We start from the raw sequence: 22,475 nt of genomic DNA on the forward strand, positions 1-22,475 counted from the left end.
AATGTGGCTTTCGCTGGCTGGGCCAGCATTTATTGCCCATCCCTAGTTGCCCTTGAGAAGGTGGTGGTGAGCTGCCTTGAACCACTGCAGTCCATGTGATGTAGGTACACCCACAGTGCTGTTAGGAAGGGAGTTCCAGGATTTTGACCCAGTGACAGTGAAGAAACAGCGATATATTTCCAAGTCAGGATGGTGTGTGACTTGCAGGGGAACTTCCCGGTGGTGGTGTTCCCATCTATTTGCTGCCCTTGACCTTCTAGATGGTAGTGGTCGTGAGTTTGGAAGGTGCTGCCTAAGGAGCGTTGGTGAATTCCTGCAGTGCATCTTGTAGATGGTACACACTGCTGCTACTGTGCATCGGTGACGGAGTGAATGTTTGTGGATGTGGTGCCAATCAAGCGGGCTGCTTTGTCCTGGACGGTGTCCAGTTTCTTGAGTGTTGTGTGAGCTGCACTCATCCAGGCAAGTGGGGGAGAATTCCATCACACTTCTGACTTGTGCCTTGTTGATGGTGGACAGGCTTTGGGGAGTAAGGAAATGAGTTACTTGTCACACGATTCCTAGCCTCTGACCTGCTCTTGTAGCCACACTACTTATATGGCTAGTCCAGTTCAGTTTCTGGTCAATGATAACCCCGCCCCCAGGATGTTGATAGTGGGGGATTCAGTGATGGTAATGCCATTGAACATTAATGGGCGATGGTTATATTTTTTCTTGTTGGGTATGGTCATTCCCTGACACTCGTGTGGCACAAATGTCACTGACCACTTGTCAGCCCAAGCCTGGATATTGTCCATTTGGACATGGACTGCTTCAGTATCTGAGGAGTCACAAATGGTGAACATCCCCACTTCTGACCTTATGATGGAAGCAAGGTCATCCATGAAGCAGTTGAAGGTGGTTAGGTATGAGGACACTATCCTGCAGTGATGCTGAGATGACTGACCTCCAACAACCACAAACATATTTCCTTTGTGCTAGGAGTCACTCCAACCAGCAAAGAGTTTTCCCAATGCTTCCCATCGACTCCAGTTTTGCTAGGGCTCCTTGATGCCACACTTGATGTCAAGGGCAGTCACTCTCACCTCACCTCGGGAGTTCAGCTCTTTTGTCCATGTTTGAACCAATGCAGTAGCTGAGGTCAGGAGTTTATTGCTAAGACAGTGCCGCTTGATAGCACTGTTGATGACCCCTTCCATTATTAATGTCACATGTAGACCAGACCAGGTAAGGACATTAGTGAATCAGATGGGTTTCATTTCAATTTTTTTTTATTGGATTCAAATTTCACCATCTGCCTTGGTGGGATTTGAACCCGGGTCCCCAGAACATTACTGTGGGTCTCTGGAATACTAGTGCAGTGACAATACCACTAGGCCATCGCCTCCCCTTGAAAAATCACTGTGAAACAGACTTAGGGAAAAAGCCTCTAGCCACCCTGCAGAAGTTTGCTGTTCCAGCAACCAAAGTCGTGTTAATAGCGTTTAAAGGTCCATTGTCCTGTGGGTGCTTGTGGTAAAATTGCTAGATGACTATAAATTTGGAATCTATTTGACCTGTTGCCTTAAAGTGGGTGTGCAGTTGGGAGTTCGCTTAAGTAGAAATTTTAGGAACCGTTATAACTGTCTAACTGTAATCTTGTGTGTGTGTTCTAAGTTTTTTCTTCTTTTGTTAATAAATGTTTTAATTTAATCTTTAAAATCTTATTACTTCTGACTTCAGTACACAAGCCTTCTCTTAATAAATACAAACTGTAAAATCGTTGTAACAGGGTGGCCAAGTTTCCTTTGTGAATTTGGTCAGCCTGGCAAATACCACCTGCCATATCATAACACTTCACCTATTGTGTCTTTACAAGGGGTTTTCGGTGGGTCTGTGTGGTAGCCACTGTTTCAACTTCCAGCACTTTGCATTTGAATTATAGGAAATATCTCTCCCTCCGCATTCCCCCAAGCATGTCTTGTTTTTCACCTCACCTTGAAATGTGGCCTTGCATTTTTAAGTAGCTTGTTCGGGCTCATTTCAAGTTACAAAATTTCCAGTCAGTTGAAAATTAAAAACCATATTTTCATAAATAAAAAGGACATAGCCTGGTGACATACGATATAGTAATCCTATGTATTATAGGTGGGAAAAGTGATTTGTTGCACACAACATATGATTTATCACAAATATCCCACTTTCTCTCTCGTCAAAGAAATGTAAAACATTGAATAGCTAAAAACCTATCTCAGAATTAACTCAATGACTTTTAGGGTTTAAACAAAAATAAAACATTGCTTATACTATCATTTATATTGAAGTTCATTCTTTCACTGATAATTAAAATCTGGACAGATACAATCCACCAGCATCCAAGTGGCAAGGCACATGTGAAAAAATCTAGAAAGTAGAAATACACACAAAAATGTAATATGAACAAGAGAAAAATCAGAAAGTGCATCCATTTCAAAATAAACCTACAAATTTAAAATGGAACATATGGAGAAAGAATGTCACACGTACCAAAATTCAGCATCACAACCATGTATGTTCCTGAGTTATGTAAAAAAGACCTTGTTCAACTAGGAATAAAACATAAAAGCAGGGAGGAAAAGCCATCAAACTGAAAAAGTAAATAAATTGGGAAGCGCTGAAAAGAACTCCGGGCTGATGGGGAGCCTCACTCTTAAGCTCTCGAAATAATAGATCTTCAGCAATACTCAACCACCAGCAGAATCAGAAGCTGCAAGATACAAATGGACCATAAACTAAAGGGAGCATACTTAACCTGTGGAGTCAATCACCATATATTGTGTAATTGTGAGCCCAGATAGGAAGGTGGAGGGGGGAAAATCACAGTCTGGCTCCTGACATATAAAATGGGAAAAGTTAAAACCAATGGACTAATAAAACAAGAAAAATAAGTTCAACAGCACATTTTCAGAGTCTCTTTTGAACAAGAATGGTGATTCTGCTCCACAAAAGACCACCCGGCTTCTTTTCCAGTGGAGGCTAGAGATATTGAAAGTCTGTTCTTGTGGCCTTTCCCCTCCACCAGACTTTAATATTTTGGCAGGTCTGGACTGCTAACGGCCTTTCGATATGATGGTACTTTCAGGAACAAACTGAATGGACCAAAAATGATTTCACAAATGTAATCATTAGTTAACTTGCATTTATATGCATCCTGCTGCTTCTATTTTTGCTGGTGGTTGAAAATTGTTTGCAGCACTTTTAACAGAGGAAAATGTCCCCAGGCACAACAAAACTTGATGCCGAGCCATTTAAGGAAATATTAGGACTGGTGACCAAAAGCTTGGTCAAAGAGTTAGCTTTTAAGTGTGCTCCATTTAGGTTGTGGCCCAATTGTATCCCACATTTAAGGCAAAGCTAGATAAACACACAAGGGAGAAATGTATAGAAAGATATGCTGATTGTGTGAGATGAAGTAGTGGGAGGAGACTCCTGTGCAGCATAAATACCAATATAAACCAGTTGGGCCAAATGGCCTGTTTCTGTGCAGTATACTCTATTCAATTCAATGCAAATACCCCCTTTCATTGAGATTGGACTTTGATCGGATACCAGCTAATTTTAATCTTACCTTTACATAATGAAAGTGAAATACTTCAATTACTGCTAATCATGTTTCAAAAGTCTCAAAGTGCAGTACCTTGTATGGAGACGACTCGATCCTCTCTCCAAACAACACCTGTCCCAAATTTTCAGAAGGTCGTTTCTCAGTTTCGTTCTGACAAAAGTCAAACCTTTGAAAGCAAACACCTAATTATAATTGTATCATCACTCCAGTTTAACTACAAGCAAAAGCATGATAAACGTTTCTTTTAATACAACAGGTGTAGCTGATACCACAACAACTGGAAGCAAAATTGATGAGCTGTCACATTGTAATGCTCTATTTATAATTTGGACAAAAAATTCAAGAAAACATTCCAACTTGAAAATCAAAAAAAAAACCAATAACCATGCAACATCAAACAACGATGCCTTCATGAGTAATGTGCGACCCCCAAACCCACTTGTTTACACGTTGCTACATTCATTCTTGTTGGCACGCATGACCTAAGGTAGGCCCACCAGTTTTTAAACAAATTTAAGATTGAAGGTTCTCACTGTACTAATATGAAATGAACACCAGATGAGTGCCAGTGTGATACTACATTTAAACAGGTGGGTCTAACCTTTCCTGGCACATGAGTAATGCCGTTTATGTTATCAAAACGTTATACAGAGCACCGAACAAGAAAGGGTCATTCACTCCAGCAAACCTACTCCGTTCAACGTGCAATTGACCCAATCATGGAATCTATCCCGAAGTTCCTGAGAAGAACCACTCCATAACTGCTCCCTGACATAAATACTGTAAGCATGAAGGCAAAACCTCAGAATATTTATCCATCACCACATCTCTGATGCTCAGCCCAGGCCTTTCCTAAAAATCCAATCTTTTCTTCAAATCTTGCTCATCCCCTCTCGCAGCCCGAGTATCTCATTACTTACATTTATCCAAATAACACTGAATCACACACCAACCAGCTCGTCATCCTGCTCTTCAAGGAATTCAGCGACACATCATCAACCAACTACCCTTTGAGATTCCGTTTTGTATACCTGCTACTCAATGGGAAAACTATCCGCCCGCCATGAAAAATCACCCGAAGCATGTTAACCGTGAACCCATTACGCTTGCGCTAACTTCAGCATTTTACACAGGTGTACAAAGTGTAGTGGTTACATGAACTAGCAACCCAGAGGCCTGGACTAATAATCCAAAGATCGCAAGTTCAAATTCCATCATGGCACTTTGAGAATAAAAAGCCAATTATAATAAAACAAACATTAAAGCCACTGAACTTTGATAAAAACCCAACTGGTTCCCTAATGCCCTTTTTTTAGCCAATATGCCACTCCAGTCTAAACCAGCATGGTTCACTCTTACATAAAACCAAAATACTGCAAATGCTGGAAATATGAAATATAAACAGAACGTTCTGGAAAAACTCAGCACGTCTGGCACCATCTGTGTGCGATACAAACAAAGTTAATGTTTCGAGTCCAATATGGCTCTTCTCCGGAATACCAATGGTTCACTCTTAATTGCCCACAAGGAAATTAGGAATGGGCAATAAACCTGGACTTGGCAATTTGTAGTTTACATCCCACAAGTGTTTTTTTTAAAAAAAATGGATGGTTCCAGAGGGTTGTGGATGGATGCACTAGTAAATATATTTAGGCCAAGATAGATTTCTGGTTTCTCAGGGAATCAAGGGAAATGGCGAATGGGCAGGAAAATGCCCAAGATAAAACATGATCATATGAAATGGGGGAGCAAGATCAACAGGCTGTATGGTCCACTCCTGCTCTTATTTCTTATGTTCTATGGTCATACCTTCAATTAGATTTAAATTTCAGTGGGTTTTTTTCCCACTCAACCTCCAAGAGTTCTACATTTTTAAATTTAAGGCATTCCAAAAATATAAACAATGTACCCACAGACTAGCCTCACTGGCTCAATTTACAATTAACAGAATTCCATTCCTTTGTAATGCATGGTCAATTATTTTTGAATCAATGTGACTGTTTGTTCTTTTTGGACTCTAAGCTCTTCAGAACAGAGAAACACTTGGTGGCTGGGTCAGTAATTCAGTACCTAAATGGGCAGCCTAATGATTAGCCAGCCAGTCTGCCAGACTAATGAATCATGGAGAGTTAGCCCTATTGCTGGGCACCAGATGTCTCCCCATCAGATAATCTTGCAAGCTAATTCCCTAATGGATAGTATGATGCTAGGTGTACAAGGAGCAAGAAACTTACTAGTATTAGGCTGCACAATTTTAGCTAGTTAAACCCTAGCAGCAACCCAGCACACATCTGTAGCTCTGAAGCTTTAGCTTCATTAACTTGTATCTTAGCCCTCAGGACTTCTGTCAGACAGGCATGCCCCAATGAGCAGATAGTATAACCTCATCGAGCAAACAAGGAAAGTGCACATCTCCCAGTAGCATGCTTTGGAATCTGAAACAAAGATGGGTTTTCAGACATTACCACACATACAGCTGGCAATTTTTATGTGCAAATCATAGAATCCTAAAATGGTCAGAGAACAGGAGGCCATTCGACCCACACATGTGCTGTCTCTCAGCAAGAACAACTACCTCATCCCATTCCACCACCTTTTCTCCAGTGCCTGCAAATTTTGAGATAATGACCTCATTCTCCTTTAAAGATCTTGATTAAATCTGCCTCTCAGATCTGGCTGAGGCATCAGCACAATGGTATACAGTCATCCATGAGTTTGTTACCTCTAGACCCAACTATTCCAATGAACACCTGTCTGGTCATTCACATTCTAACCCCACTCCCCACCCACCCCGCCCCACCCCCACCCCCACCCCCACCCCCGTAAACGCGAAGTCACCCAAAACTGCTGCTCCGATCATAACTTCACGAACAAAAACAGAATTACCTGGAAAAACTCAGCAGGTCTGGCAGCATCGGCGGAGAAGAAATCAGTTAACGTTTCGAGCCTTCATGGCCCTTCGGCCATGAAGGCTCGAAACGTTAACTGATTTCTTCTCCGCCGATGCTGCCAGACCTGCTGAGTTTTTCCAGGTAATTCTGTTTTTGTTTTGGATTTCCAGCATCCGCAGTAGCTTTTAGCTTTTTGTTTTTAACTTCACGAATGTTATTTAGGGAAAGAAATCTGCCTCCTTGTCTCATCTGGTCTATATGCAACTCCAGATCCACGGCAATGTGGTTGACTCTTAACTACTCTGCGAAATGGCCTAGCAAGCAACTCAGTTGTATCAAACCACAACAGAAAAATCAATAAGGAACAAAACCTGAAGGAACAACAGATGGGCTTCGGCACCGGAATAGACAATGACACACCCCACCCTGTCAACACTGCAATCTCCTCCTTCCCAACATTTAGTGGTTTGTACGAAAATCAGGAGAGCTGCCACATAGACTAGTCAAGCAGCAATCTGACATAACCACACTCACAGCATGATACAGGACAGCCATTGTCCCAGACACCACCATCATCCCTGGGTATGTCCCGTCCCACCGACATGACAAATCCACCAAAGGTAGCGCTACAGCATTACACAGCCAGGAAGCACTACAGCATTACACAGCCAGGAAGCACTACAGCATTACACAGCCAAGAAGGAGTTTCCCTGAGAGTCCTCAAGGTTGACTCCAGACCCTATGAAGTCTCATGGCACCAGGTCAAGCATGGCAAGGAAACCTCCTGCTGATTTCCACCTAACATCCCCCTCAGCTGATGAATCAGTGCCCCTCTAGGTTGAGCACACTTGGAAGAAACACGGCAAGTGGCAAGAGCACAGAATGAACTCCCCCGCCCAGAGTACAATGTCCATACCAAGAGTGGCTCAGCAGCACCACTGACCGAGCTGGCCAAGTCCTAAAGGACATAGCTGCTAGACTGGCTCTGCAGCAGGTGGTGAGGAAACCAACAAGAGGAAATATTTTTTCAACATTGTCCTCACCAAACCAACTGCCACAGGCACATTTATCCATGACAGTATAGGTAAAAATGACCACCATACCTTGCCTGTGGAGATGAAGTCCTGCATTCGCAACATGTTGTGTAGCCTAGCTAAATGGGATAGATTCAGAACAGATCTCACAACTCAAGGCTGGGCACCCATGAGGGGCTGTGGGCCATCAGCAGCAACAGTATTTTTTTCAACCAGAAGGGTCATGCGAACTCGAAACGTTAACTCTGCTTCTCTCTCCACAGATGCTGCTAGACCTATTGAGTTTTTCCAGCATTTTCTGTTTTTATTTGTGTTAGTGCAAGAAAGCATGCCAGGAGCAGCACTAGACATACCTATATATATATATATATATATATATATATATGAGGTGTTAACCTGAAGCTACAACACAGGACGACTTGCATGCCAAACTGCAAGAGTAGCATGCAATAGACAGAGCTAAGCGATCCCACAAGCAGATGATCAGATCTAAACTCTGCAGTCCTTCCACATCCAGTTGTGAATGGTGTTACAACAATTAACAAGAGGCTCCACAAATATCTCCATCCTCAATCATGGGGGATCCAGCACATCACTGCAAAAGACAAGGCCGAAGCATTTGCAACCATCTTCAGCCAGGTGTACCAAGTGGATGATCCATCTCGGCCTTCTCCCGAGGTCTCCAGCATCACAGATGCCTGTCCTCAGCCAATTTGGTTCACTCCATGTGATATCATGAAATGGCTGAAGACACTGAATACTGCTAAGATTATGGAGCCTGACAACATTCCAGCTATAGTACTGAAGACTTGTGCTCCAGAACTAGCTGCGCCCCTAGCCAAGCCATTACAGTACAGCTACAACATTGGCATCTACCCAATAATGTGAAAAATTGCCCAGTTATGCCCTGTCCACAAATAAAATGAGCAAATGCAACCTGGCCGATTACCACCCCATCAGTCTACTTTCAATCACGAGCAAAAAAAGTGGTGGGAGTCATCAACAGTGCTATCAAACAGCACTTGCTTAGCAATAACCTGCTCACTGAGGCTCAGTTTGGGTTCTGCCAGGGCCACTCAGCTCCTGACATCCTTACAACCTTGGTTCAAACATGGACAAAAGAGCTGAACTCCCAAGGTGAGCTGAGAGTGACTGCCCTTGATGTCAAGGCAGCATTCGACCGAGTGTGGCATCAAGGAGCCCTAGCAAAACTGGAATCAATGGGAATCAGGGGGAAAACTTTCCACAGGTTGGAGTCATATCTAGCACAAAGGTAGATGGTTGTGGTTGTTGGAGGCCAATCATCTCAGTCCCAGAGTATCACTGCAGGAGTTCCTCAGGCCTAGGCCAACCATCTTCAGCTGATTCATCAATGACCTTCCTTCCATCATAAGGCCAGTGGCTCAGTTCATAGCACCCTCGCCTTTGAATCAGAGGGTTGTGGGTTCATGTCCCACTCCCGGAAAACCAAGAACTGTGATTGTACTCAAAGAGTTGCAATCTGTGACTGTTGATAACTCAAAAGAGTATAAGGCCAGGGGTGGAAATGTTTGCTGATCATTGCACAATGTTCAACAGCATTTGAGACTCCTCAGGTACTGAAGCATTCCATGTCCAAATGTAGCAAGACCTGGTCAGCTGAAGCCTGGATATTGTCAAGTGGCAAGTAACATTCATGCCACATAAATGCCAGGCAATGGCCATCTCCAACAAGAGAGATTCTACCCATTGCCCCATGACATTCAATGGCATTACCATCGCTGAATCCCCCACTTATCAACACCCTGGTGGGGTTACCATTGACCAGAAACTGAATGGGAACGTTAACTCCAATTATTGTATATAAGGGAAGAATGAGACTGAAGCTGGTCTTTTACCTCGAGCAGGATTATTCTTTCGGCCAGTTCAACAGTGACAGACTCCCATTTCTTTTCCCACCCTGAAAAGTTACAGCTGTACCCATTTATACCTGAGCCAATGCCCATCACCTGCTTTAATAATGTAACTGTCTTAATACAATTGCTATACAATGCAATTGCCAGTCAACAGGACGATTGTTACTGGGCCTTGACATGTAATTACTGATAGAGTGACAGACTAGCCATATAAATACTGTGGCTACAAGAGGAGGTCAAAGGCTAGGAATCCTGCAGCAAGTAACTCACCTCCTGACTCCCCAAAGTCTGTCCACCATCTACAAGGCACAAGTCAGGAGTGTGATGGAATACTCTCCACTTGCCTGGATGAGTGCAGCTCCAACAACATTCGAGAAGCTTGACACCGTCCAGGGCAAAGCAGCCCGCTTGATTGTCACCACATCCACAATCATTCACTCCCTCCACCACCTGTGTACCATCTACAAGATACACTGCAGGAACTCAACAAGGCTCCGTAAACAGCAAATACACCACCACTACCATCTAGAAGTTAGAAGGGCAGCAGACACAAGGAAACACCGCTACTTTGAAGTTCCACTCCAAGCCACTAACATCCTGACTTGAAAATATATCACCATTCCTTCACTGTCGCTGGTCAAAATCCTGGAACTCCCTCCCTAACAACAATGTGGGTGCACCTACACCACATGGACTGCAGTAGTTCAAGGCAGCAGCTCACCGCCACCTTCTCAAGGGCAATTAGGGATGGGCAATAAATGCTGGCCAAGCCCACCGCACCCACATCCTATGAATAAAAAAATACCATAAACCAGCACAGCAGAACGTTCAGAAGGAAGGGAAGATGATAGAAACAAAATTGGGAGAAAGGGAAATGGATCAACATGAAATGACTCATTCCTCAATATCAAGTCTAACTTACTTGGAAAACAAACATTTGCAGGGCACTGGAGAAAGAGTAGAGACTGGGACGAATGGGATAGCACGGCCATTGTGCCAGCACAGGCACAATGGGCAAAAGGCTTCCTTCTGTGCTGTAAGATTCTTACCAAGTTCACTTTCCAACTCAGCCAGTAAGATAAACAAAGGGTTTGATCAAATTCACTTCACGAATTTGTGGAAAATACATCAACTTTTTTTTAAAACAGAAGTTGGCAAGGTCACATTCAATCATGGAAATCATTTACATCAGCTGCAACATACTAATTGTTACCAACAAAAAGGCCTTGATATTAATAGGAAGGCAAGGAAAGAGCAGGGAAGGTTAGAAGCAGCTGAAGAACTCAAAGTAGGGGATTTGGAGGATCTTTGTCATCTTTTAACTCTGTTCCTCACCCACCATCTGGCCAAATTTATGGGCTTTCCAGACAGCAGGGGGCCACAGCCAGGGAGCCCTAGGGAAGGGCCCCAACAAATCAGGAGGTGAAGTGTCAGTTCAGGCTCATTTTATGTTTGATTAATATCACATTTTGCAATGTTTAGGATTCGAAAGCAGCTTCGCCCATGGGTCTGGCTTATTGAAGCTAAAATTCTCAACTTGATCAGGTATTAACATCGAGTCATCTGACTGACTGATTCAAATAGTCAGCCCCAAGAACCTAATGGATGTTTTCATCTCAACAAGTTTAGAGTGCAGTATGTCCATTTATAAAAGTAAAACCTAGAGAGTTATGGCAATGCACCCCTCATTATTTTGCATACTGCCTGGTTTCTGACTATCACATTATAGTGAGGGTTAACGATTTTGGATCAAAACCCAAAAAGGAACTTTCTAATTATTGTGACACTATATGATTTCTGGAGGATGCACAAGTAGCATTATCCACATCAGGCAATTACCTCCAAGGAAAATAATTTTCAAGCTCCAGATGTGGACAGCTTATGTTTGTCGGAGACAAAGATGAAAAGCACAGCAAAGCAACAACATGCTCGACTTTTAATGTCATTTGTGCTCGAGTCGCGCAGGCAGCTTCCAGTATTACATACAGTTCTTAAATAAGGATATGGAATTTAAGTTGGAAATAACCGTGCATTTACTCTATAGCATTCAAAACACATCAATTGCAGCATTTAATCCATGGAAGTTCACAGCAACATTTTGCTTTAATGTTAACGGGCAACAAAGTGTTGAGAAATCAAACTATAATTGTCAAACAGAAGATCTCAGTGAAACACTTTGACAAAAGGGATTTCAAAAAATCTTAACATAAATTTTCATCAGGTAAAAACAGTGATGGCTGAGTAAAAATGACAGGCCTTTCAAGATCCTGTATGGTTCACATTTAAACCAAATTCTTAGAAAAACCTTAGAATCTAACTTCAAAAGATTCATGAAATGAAATGCATGGCAATGAGACACAATTATCTCCTATCACAGAATCTTTAGTGCATAAGGCAGCCATTCAGCCCATCAAGTCTGCACTGGCTCTCAAACAGCATTCTACCGAGTCCCATTCCCCTGTTCTGTAGTTCTTGATGCTCTCGAGTGGGAACAATTTCTCACTATTTACCCTGTCCATACCCCTCCGGATCTTGAAAACCTCCATCAGGTCTCCTCTCACCCTTCTTTTCTCCAAGGAAAACAGTCACAGCCTCTCCAATCTATCCTAATAGCTAAGTTCTTTATGCCTGGAATCATTGTTGTGAATCTCCTCGGTGCTCTCTCCAATGCCTTCACATCCTTTCTCAAGTATGGCGCCCAGAGCTGGATGCAGTACTCCAGATGAGGCCTAACTAGTGTCTTACACAAGTTCAACACAACTTCCTTACTCTTGTACTCAATACCCCTGCTAATAAAGCCTAAGACACGATATGCTTTATTAACTGCTCTCAACATGCCCTGCCATCTTCAATGACCTTTGTACGTATACACCACAGTCTGTTCCTGCACCTCGTTTAGAGTCTCTCCCCTTATTTTATACTGTCTCACCATATTCTTCCTGCCAAAATGAATCACCTCACACTTCTCTACATTGAACTTCAACTGCCGCTTGTCTGCCCAATCCACTAACATGTCTATGTCCTTTTGAAGTTTAAGAATATTCTCAGCACAGTTGACAGCATTTCCAATCTTCGTATCATCTGCAAATTTTGAAATCATGTCCCAAACACCACAGTCTAGGTCATTAATATATTTCAGTGGCAGCAAGGATCCCAACGGTGACCCCTGGGGAACTCCACGGCAAACCTTCCTCCAATATGAAAAACAACCATTTACCACCACTCTCTGTTTCGGGTCACTCAGCCAATTTCTTCTCCAAATGCCCACTTTCCCTTTCAGTCCATTAGCTAGAATTCTGCTCACAAGCCTGTTGAGTGGCACTGTATCAAATGCCTTTTGAAAATCCATATACACATCAACAGCGTTTCCGTTATCAACCTTCTCTGTTAGCTCCTCAAAATACTCCAGTAAGCTAGTTAAACATGATTTTCCCTCAATGAATCCATGCTAGCTTTCCTTAATTATCCTGCACATGTCTAAGTGATTATTGATTCTATCCCATACTATAGTTTCCAGAAGGTTCCCTCCCACTGAAGTCAAACTGACTGGTCTGTAGTTGCCTGTTTTATCCTTGCACCCCTTTTTAAATAAAGATGCAACATTCGCAATTCTCCAGTCCTCTGGCACCACACCGGTGTCTAAGGAAGACTGGAAGATTATCACTAGTGCCTCTGCAATTTCCACACTCATTTCCCTCAAATGCATCTCATCCACCCCTGGTACCTTCTATTTTAAGTAAAGACAGCCTAACACCTCTTCCTTCTCAATTGTCAATTCTTATAGTGTACCAGTCACCTCCTCTCTCACCTTCTTCCTTTGTAAAGACAGATGCAAAGTACTTGTTTAATACCACCGCTACTTCTCCTGCCTCCACATGCAAGTCCCCTTTTTTAAATACCTAATTGGCCCTAATCTTTCTTTTACCACCCTTTTATATGCTTCTCAAAGATCTTGAGATTCCCTTTTATGTTAGCTGCCATTCTCTTGCCAGGCACTCTTCCTTGCTTTTTTTAAATTAGTTTCTTCACTTCCCCTCTGGTCCTTCTATATTCGGGCTGATTCTCCATTGTATTTTCTACCTGACATCTGTCATACACGCACTTCTTCCTTTTCATCTTCACCTTTCTCTCTCATCATCCAGGGCATTCTGGATTTATGTGCCCTACCTTTTCCCTTCAAGGGGATATACCTTGACATTGCCTGTAACACTTTTTCTTTGAAGGTAGCCCATTTTTCAGCCACTGTCTTTTCTGACAATATTTGATTCCAACTCACTTGACTCAGGTACATTCTCATCCCATCGAATTTGGCTTTCTTGCAATTAATTATCCCTGCTCTGGATTGTGCCCTGTCCTTTTCAACGGCCAACCTAAACCTTATGATACAATGGTCACTGTCCCCTAAATGCTCTCCCACTGATATCTGATCCACTAAGGCCAACTCATTCCCTAGAACCAAGTCTAACGGTGCCTGCCCTCTTGTTGGAATGGAAACATACTGCTGCAGAAAATTATTTTGAACACATACCAGGAACTCTTGCCCCACCGCACCATTCCTATCCCGGTCTATATTTGGGTAATTGAAGTCCTCCATTATGGCTACACTCTAATTCTTGCACCTTTCTAATTTCTTTGCAAATTTGTTTCTCTACATCCCTTCCACAAGTTGGTGGTCTATATACTACACCGATCAATGCTATTGCACCTTTTTCATTCTGACGAACATAAGTGCGAACATACCAACAAGGAACAGGAGTAGGCCATTCAACCCCTTGAGCCTGCTCCATTTAATAAGGTCATGGCTGAACTGATAGTAACCAGAAATCTGCCCCCCCACCAACCACCGATAATCTATCACCACCTCCCACTTGCTTACCAAGGATCTACCCACCTCTGCCATAAAAATATTCAAAGACTCTGCTTCCACCACCTTTTCAGGAATTAAGTTCCAAAGGCTCATGACCCTCTGAAAAAATTTCACCTCATCTGTTTTAAATGGGCGACCCCTTATTTTTAAACAGTGAAAGATTCTCCCACAAGAGGAAACATCCTCTCCACATCCACCCTGTCAAGACCCCTCTGGATCTTAAAGGTTTCAATCAACTCACCTCTTACTCTTCCAAACTCCAGCAGATACAAGCCTAACCTCCCCAGCCTTTCTTCATAAGACAACCCACCCATTCCGGGTATTAGTCTGGTAAACTTTCTCAGAACTGCTTCCAACACATTTACATTCTTCACTAAATAAGGTGACCAATACTGCGCAGAGCTCTCCAAAAGTGGTCTCAGTAGTGCCCTGTACAACAGAAGCATGCACCCCCCCCAACTTTTGTATTCAATTCTCCTTGCAATAAGTTATAACATTCTATTAACTTTCCTAAATACTTGCGTACTAGCCTTTTGTGATTCATGCACCAGGACACCCAGATCCCTCTGCACCTCAAATCTGCAATCTCTCACCATTTAAATAATATGCTTCTCTTTCATTCTTCCTGCCAAAATGGACAATTCCAGTTTCCCACATTATTTTTTTATATTCATTCATGGGATGTGGGCTTTGCTGGCTGGGCCAGCATTTACTGCCCATCCCTAGATGCCCTGAGAAGGTGGTGGTGAGCTGCCTTCTTGAACCGCTGCAGTCCATGTGGTGTTGGTACACTGTGTTGTTAGGAAGGGAGTTCCAGGATCTTGACCCAGCAACAGTGAAGGAACAGCAATGTATTTCCAAGTCAGGACGGTGAGTGACTTGGAGGGGAACTTCTAGGTGGTGGTGTTCCCATCTATCTGCTGTCCTTGTCCTTCTAGATGGTAGTGGTCGTGGGTTTGGAAGGTGTTGCCTAAACAGCCTTGGTGAATTCCTGCAGTATATCTTTTAGATGGTACACACTGCTACTACTGTGCGTCAGTGGTGGAGGGAGTGAATGTTTGTTGATGTGGTGCCAATCAAGCAGGCTGCTTTGTCCTGGACAGTGTCAAGCTTCTTGAGTGTTGTTGGAGCTGCACTCATCCAGGCAAATAGAGAGTATTCCATTACACTCCTAACTTGTGTCTTATAGATAGCGGACAGGTTTTGGGGGGTTAGTAGGTGGGTTACTCATTGCACAGTTCATACCTGGGCAATTTTCCACATAGCCGGGTAGATGCCAGTGTTGTAGCTGTACTGGAATAGTTTGGCTTATAAATTTAACATTTTCCCACATTATACTCCATTTGCCAGATCTTAACCTATCTATATCTGTTTGTAGCCTCCTTATATCCTCTTCACAACTTAATTTCCTACCTTTCTTTGTGTCATTTTGGCAACCATCCCTTCATCCAAGTCATTTACATAAATTGTGAACAGTTGAGGTCTCAGCACTGATCACTGTGGCACACCAATCGTTACATCTCACCAACCTGAAAAAGACCCATTTACGCCTACTCTGCTTCCTGTTAGCCAGCCAACCTTCTATCCATGCCAATATGTTACCCCCTACACCATGAGCTTTTATTTTCTGCAATAACCTTTGATGTGGCACTTTCTGAAATGCCTTGTGGAAATCTAAGTATAGTACATCCACTGGTTCCCCTTTATCCATAGTACATGTTGCTTCCTCAAAAAACTCCAATAAATTGGTTAAACATGATTTCCCTTTGACAAAACCACGCTGACTCTGCCTGATGACCTTGAGCTTATCCAAGTGCCCTGCTATAACTTATTTAATAATAGCTTCTAAAATTTTCCCTTTGACAGATGTTAAGCTAACTGGCCTGCAGTTTTTCACTTTTGTCTCCTCTTTTTGAATAATGGAGTCATATTTGCTATTTTCCAATCTAATGGGACCTTGCCCGAAGCTCGGGAGTTGTGGAAGATTAAAACCAATACATCAACTATCTCACTAGACACTTCTTTTAAGACCCTAGGATGAAGTCCATCAGGACCCAGGCTCTTATCAGCCCACAGTTCCAATAATTTACTCGGTACCACTTCGCTGGTGACCATAATTTTCCTGACTTCATTCCCCACATCCATTTCCTGGTCTAGCTCTGCTTCTGGGATGTTACTTGTATCCTCTATAGTGAAAACTGATGCAAAATACCTGTTCAATTCATTTGCCATCTCCTTGTTTTCCCATTACCAATTTTCCAGACTTGCTTTCTATAGGACCAACGCTCATTTTGTTAACTTTTTTTAAAAAATATTTATAAAGACTCTACTTGTTTTTAATATTTCTCGCCAGATTTCTCTCATACTCTAATTTTTACCTCCTTATTGGTCTTTTAGTCATTCTTCGCTGTTCCTTATATTCTGTCCAATCTTCCGGACTTCCACCTGTCTCTGGAACATCCTCTCTCCAGTCCTGTAATGCCATCTTTAGTCAATACTACCACTCCCAAAACTTTTCTTTCTTTCCTGTCTCTCCTAAACACCTTGTACCCTGGAATATTTAGTCCTGCCCTTCTTTGAGCTAGGTCTTTGTTTTTGCAATACCATAATTCTATTTGTCATCCTATGCCCGCAGTTAACCAATCTTATTGACCGCACTTCGTGCATTCACATACATGCACATTAGCCTTGATTTAGACTTTTTTTTTAAAAAACATTCCCCCTTATTCTGAACCCATCCAATGACTTACTTTTGCCTACTCTAATTCTATCAAACTCTCCAAGTATTCCTTGATACTACTCCCTGATATATCCTCGTTAGCAGTTAATACTTCTCTACTCCCCACTGCCAGTTTTTGTCCTCTCCACTCTACCCTGAATTTCCCCTCAGGTTCTCACCCTCCTGCCAATCTAGTTTAAACCATCCCCAACAGCGCAAGCAAACCTCCCCGCGAGGACACCCAGTCCTATTGAGATGTAACCCATCCTTCTTGTACAGGTCCCACCCAGGACCAATCCCAATGCCTCACAAATCTAAAGCTCTCCCTCCTATTCCTAGCCCATAACTATGAAAACATTCCTTTAACAAGTGAAGAGTGCGCTCAGAGCGCATACCTCCACCACACTGTAGCTACCAAACTATAATTACTTAACCTAATTACAATTACGCAGCTCTTTCTTGAGGCTTCCCCCTGCCTGACTTTTGATCTAACTACAAAGCTGAAAAAAGAAATCTTTGTATTAAGTGCCTCCATCTAACTTCAGGCCAATCCGCATCCAACAACCTGCTCTGAAAACGCTGTGCACATTTGGACAGCTGTTACAAATTGCACCACAGCAGCTGTGACAATCCACAACATTCGAAATGAAAAAGTCAATGTTAACAGGTCCTTCAAAAAAATTGCAGGATCCAGATCTACATCGTCACCAAAAATTAATCAATTCTTCCTTGGGCCATATCCTATCTGGGTACCAAGTCTCATTGAAATCCATCCATTAGTTTGAGATACTTTGTTTACAAACACACAAAAAGACTAAGGGATGAAAACATTGCCTCCACCCACCTTCAGTGCCAAAGGTAACTAGCCAGTCATATTCAATGCACATGTGAAAAGCAGCTGAGGGGGAATCTGGCCAGCCACAATACGCTCAAATATAGATTAATCAGCATTGTTAAAATATAATTGACTGGCAATTTTTAAATATACTTACGCATCGTATTCATATGGTAGGACAGATTCCACAGAGTCCAATCTATTTACAAATACTTCAATGTTTGACTGAAAATAGAAAAAACAAACTTAAGTATTTGCATTTTAAATAAACTTTCAACAAACTGTAACTTTACTGCAGTATTCAAAATGTTAAAATTTTACTAAAACGTCCAAGTTTTCCACTCAGCAATTTTGAAGGAAGAGGGGAAAATAATATCTATAATTCTGGGCAATGTTGTCTATTTACTGAAAACATTACAATTCATCCCATGCTTATTGCTTACATGCACGCATACTAGAGATCACCTGCAAATTTATTAATGTAAATAATCTAAGAAATTTTTTTTAGTTATAAAGCTCTAAATGCATCAGTACATAATATTGTAACGATTCTTTCATCTGTCTCATCAGAAACTTAACACTATACAAGATATTGTTCAGAAAAGAATAATGGAAATTAAATTGCTACATGAAGATATATTTTTCTCCTCTAGATTATTCTGGTGCAAACAATGAGGGATGTGGCCTTGTGGCTCTGTGAGTCAACGAAGTTACAAGTAACATATCAGCAAGGTCGCGTGTTCAGTTCTTGGTCTATACTGAAAACCTCACAAAGTTAATGCTACAGAGCTTGAAACCGGCATTAGCAGATAAGGTATTTACAGGGAAAAACTGTTCGGGTAAATGTTATAGTTACAGTTCAATTCTTTAAGAAGGGTTGTGGTAAGGTAAGGAGAAATTCTTTCCACTGGCAAGAGGGTTAGTAACCAGAGCGCACAGATTTAAGATTATAGGCAAAAGAACCAGAGAGGAGGTAAGAGTTTTCCACACAAGTTATGATGATCTAGAATTCACTGCCTGCAAAGGGCAGTGGAAGCAGATTCAATACTAACTTTGAAAATGGAACTGGATAAATATTTGAAACGGACAAATTTACAGGGCAATGGGGAAAGAGCAGGGGAGTGTAGCTAATTGGATAGGTCCTTCAAAGAACCAGCAGTGCCACGCTGGGCTGAATAGTCTCCTCATGCAGGGTATCATTCTATGAATCAAACTGAAAGTGAATTCAACAGACATCAATAGATAAAAGCAAAAAACTGCAGATGCTGGAAATCCAAAGCAAAAACAAAAATACCTGGAAAAACTCAACAGGTCTGACAGCACCTGCGGAGAGGAATACAGTTAACGTTTCGAGTCCGAATGACTCTTCATCAGAACATCAATAGATGTTGCCATTTAATAGTCGCAGTTTACATCTGTCTCATTGCATACAAAGTCCATAATGAACTATTACGGGAAGACATCCAAATGTTAAAACCCTGTGTGAACTTCAACTCTCATGAAGATGATAGGCTACACAGGGCACTGAACTTGAGCAATGTCCAGATTTTAAAACATCATTCTGTAAAGAAAACAGATATAGAGAAACTTCAAGGCCAAAAATTAATCCCAGACTGTGTCAGATCTTTTAAGTCCTGTTATGTTAATTGATTTGGCTAGGACCCCAAAAATTCACTATAAATTTATCAGTATTTGAGAGGATTCTGATCCTGGGTGAAGCCTGCTTCACTCAGCAATTTGCTTGTTTAAGTTGCACTAAGTGCAGGCAGTGCTAAGAGCGGCAATCCAAGAAGGGCATGCTTTTGAACACAGAAAAAGAAATTGATTTTATAGCACTTGTATACCAACACACCAAGGAGCAGCAACTGAGCAGCTGGTTAAACGTGTCAGGAAGTGCAAAGTGCAGTTGTTCATCAGTGCAGTGAGCCATCATCAGACTCTTACAAAAACAAAATATTTCAGGTTCCCAGCATCTGCAGTAACATAAAACACTGCCAATACTGAGGTGGTCTGGTAGAGAAACAGAGTTAATTCTTGTTTTTCTCTCCACAGATGCTGGTTGCCCTGCTAAGTATTTCCAGCAGTGAGGGAGCTAAAGCCTCACACTGTATATTTTTTAAATATACAGATATCCTCATGACTATTTCTAAAATTTAAAAAACTGGACAAAGACCTTTTAAAATGGCTGAAGCTGAGTTTGTCTGTGACCTTTGAACAAAAGGAGCTACTTGGAAAGTACAAAGAACCAGCAGAACCACGCTGGGCCAAATAGTCTCCTTATGCAGTGAATCAAACTGAAAGTGAATTCAACAGACATTGCTAGATGTTGCCATTTAACAGTAGCAGTGTCTCTGAAGAGACATTAATGGTTGGCTGCACAGGCTAAATTCAAAGAGCGCTATCAAAGGCAATCTGTATTTCATAACCCAGGTTCGCCAATCGGACAAAGGGCCCTGCAAACTTCCTTTCAATTCCTCATGGTTGAGACGTTTAACCATCTTGGAGGCCCAGACGAAAGGCAATGTGGAGAGGTGAAGTCATGTGACATGGGCTCCTAGCTTGTGGAACCAGTCATATTGCCTTGCTGCACTGCAAAATCTCAGTCTGCTGTTTACCATCCTACAAGCAGCCTCTCAGAAAAGGGGCTCTGCCCAGATTGAACACCTGGCCCCCAGCTACACTGCCTCCACTGGAAACCTGCACCCTCACCTATTACAGCGATTCATCTCTGCATGCCTATCTCATCACGTGAAGCCAACACCGCCGGAAAAATGAATTAAGCAGCACTGGTTTTCAGCCCACCGACCTCTATGAAGAATACCTCATCGGGCTTTGCCTCCGGAATCCATGTGAAACAATTCTTTTCTCTATGGTCTTTGCCCTGTAAATCTCTCTTTTCTCTATCCTTCTTTTACTGTATGAACGCACAGGACGCAATGTTGCAACCCTCCTCCCACAGTTTCAGAGTGTGAAAATAAACTAATCCATTGAGTTCATCCTATCTCAAGGGGTTAGTAATAGAAATTGGATCACATCAAAACTGAGGGGTTGGGAAATACACCACTTGTAAAGGGGGAAGCAGATCAAAAATATCTTTGTTTATGTACAGGTGGTGAAAGGAGAAATTAGGGCTCCCTCCTGTCTGTAACACAGCATTTTGTTTTCATACCGATATAAAAGCAAAAAAACTGCGGATGCTGGAAATCCAAAACAAAAACAGAAACAGAAAACTAGTTCTGTTGAAGGGTCATGAGGGCTCGAAACGTCAACTGTGCTCTCCTCCGCCGATGCTGCCAGACCTGCTGAGTTTTTCCAGGTATTTCTGTTTCTGTTTTGTTTTCATACCATTGGACACTTTATCGTTAACCATTTTAAAGGACAATTAGCCTATTTGGGACACAGATCATGAAATTGGTTACATTCTAGGATATTTAAGGAATCATTAGAATCAGAAGTTGTACCATGAAATAGGACTAAAGGACTGTCCTGGAAATTGCAGGACAGAGCACCTGATGTCTGCTGTAGGTAATCTAAGAGGTTATCTTGAAAAAGGGTATCATGAAACATCGAGTATCAAGTTATCAGGGCTTGGAATGAATTCCTCAGTCAATTTTACACAAAAATAATGGATTGTAGGTTAATCAAAAGCCTCTGTCCCAAAATTCAACTTCAAAATGTTGGCATGTTCATTATCAGCAAAATCATTCAAACCAACATGTTTTTGCCAGGCTGTAAATAAATAAATTGTGGCTAGTTACCTCAGTTGGTAGAACAGTGGCTGGAAAAAGTTAACACAAATATTAATTCTAATCAATAAGAAGTCAACATCAACACCCAAGTATTCCATGAATGGTACTAAAATGGCTGGGAAATGATTGAAAGTGATGTAGAATCCTAGTAAACATAATACAATATACCCACTGTGGAGCAGTAACCAGTAACCCCAAAACGATTGGGAACTATACAGTCAAAATAACAGGAGTACAAGCTAGAGAAAGTCCTGCCCTTTGATCTAGTCCATGGTTTCCACTTCTTGTGCATTCAGTTGCTGCTCCAGTCCCAAAAGGCCAACCCTCCCTATTAACCATATCTCCATCTCCTACTGCACCAGACTTCAATGCCAATCTTCACCAGCCACACCATAATCTATGCTCAGTTTGCCTCTTTCAGCTGCCCACCCAACCCAACACTGTCCAAAACGCCTACAACTATCTTTACCCAGGCTTGAATTCCTATTTGTCTAGCCCACAGCTTCCTTTTACTCTACCCTAAATATCCTTTACAATGGACCTCATAATAGCTATTGAAAGCAGCAGCTCCAAATGCCTACCCCCTTGCTCACAACAAACACCCCACTTACAAGTCTTTTGTATATAAAAATCATGTGATTTGTTTACCAGAAGTACAAGCATGCATTTCAGGCTGGTTTAATATTGGTTAATGATTGGCACAGGAAATTGACATCCAGATGAAGTAGAGAAGACAAAGATATTAGAATATTTGAGAGATTGTTGGATGCCATGATGGGAGAATGGTCACAACTTTCTGGGTCTACTGTCCAACGATAGATCAGATTGACACTGGGGCGAGTCCAAAGTCACCATGGTACATTTTGCATACATGCCCTCCCCAAGAGGAGAACACCATGAAT

At 42.0% G+C, this 22,475-nt stretch overlaps 1 protein-coding gene across 1 annotated transcript in view; it reads right to left on the bottom strand.

Annotated features, from left to right (window-relative positions):
• Nucleotides 1-22,475, bottom strand: part of LOC144684023 (transmembrane 9 superfamily member 2-like) — a 102,072-nt gene that overhangs the window by 71,413 nt on the left and 8,184 nt on the right. Inside the window, exons 2-3 of the mRNA XM_078547729.1 lie at nt 17,982-18,049; nt 3,656-3,749 (exon numbers count right to left, since the gene is read on the bottom strand). Of these exons, the coding sequence (XP_078403855.1) occupies nt 3,656-3,749; nt 17,982-18,049 (162 nt within the window). The remainder of the gene's footprint in view (nt 1-3,655; nt 3,750-17,981; nt 18,050-22,475) is intronic.

Source organism: Cetorhinus maximus, chromosome 8 (genome assembly GCF_964194155.1).
Source record: "Cetorhinus maximus chromosome 8, sCetMax3.hap1.1, whole genome shotgun sequence".
NCBI classification, from domain to species: domain Eukaryota; kingdom Metazoa; phylum Chordata; class Chondrichthyes; order Lamniformes; family Cetorhinidae; genus Cetorhinus; species Cetorhinus maximus.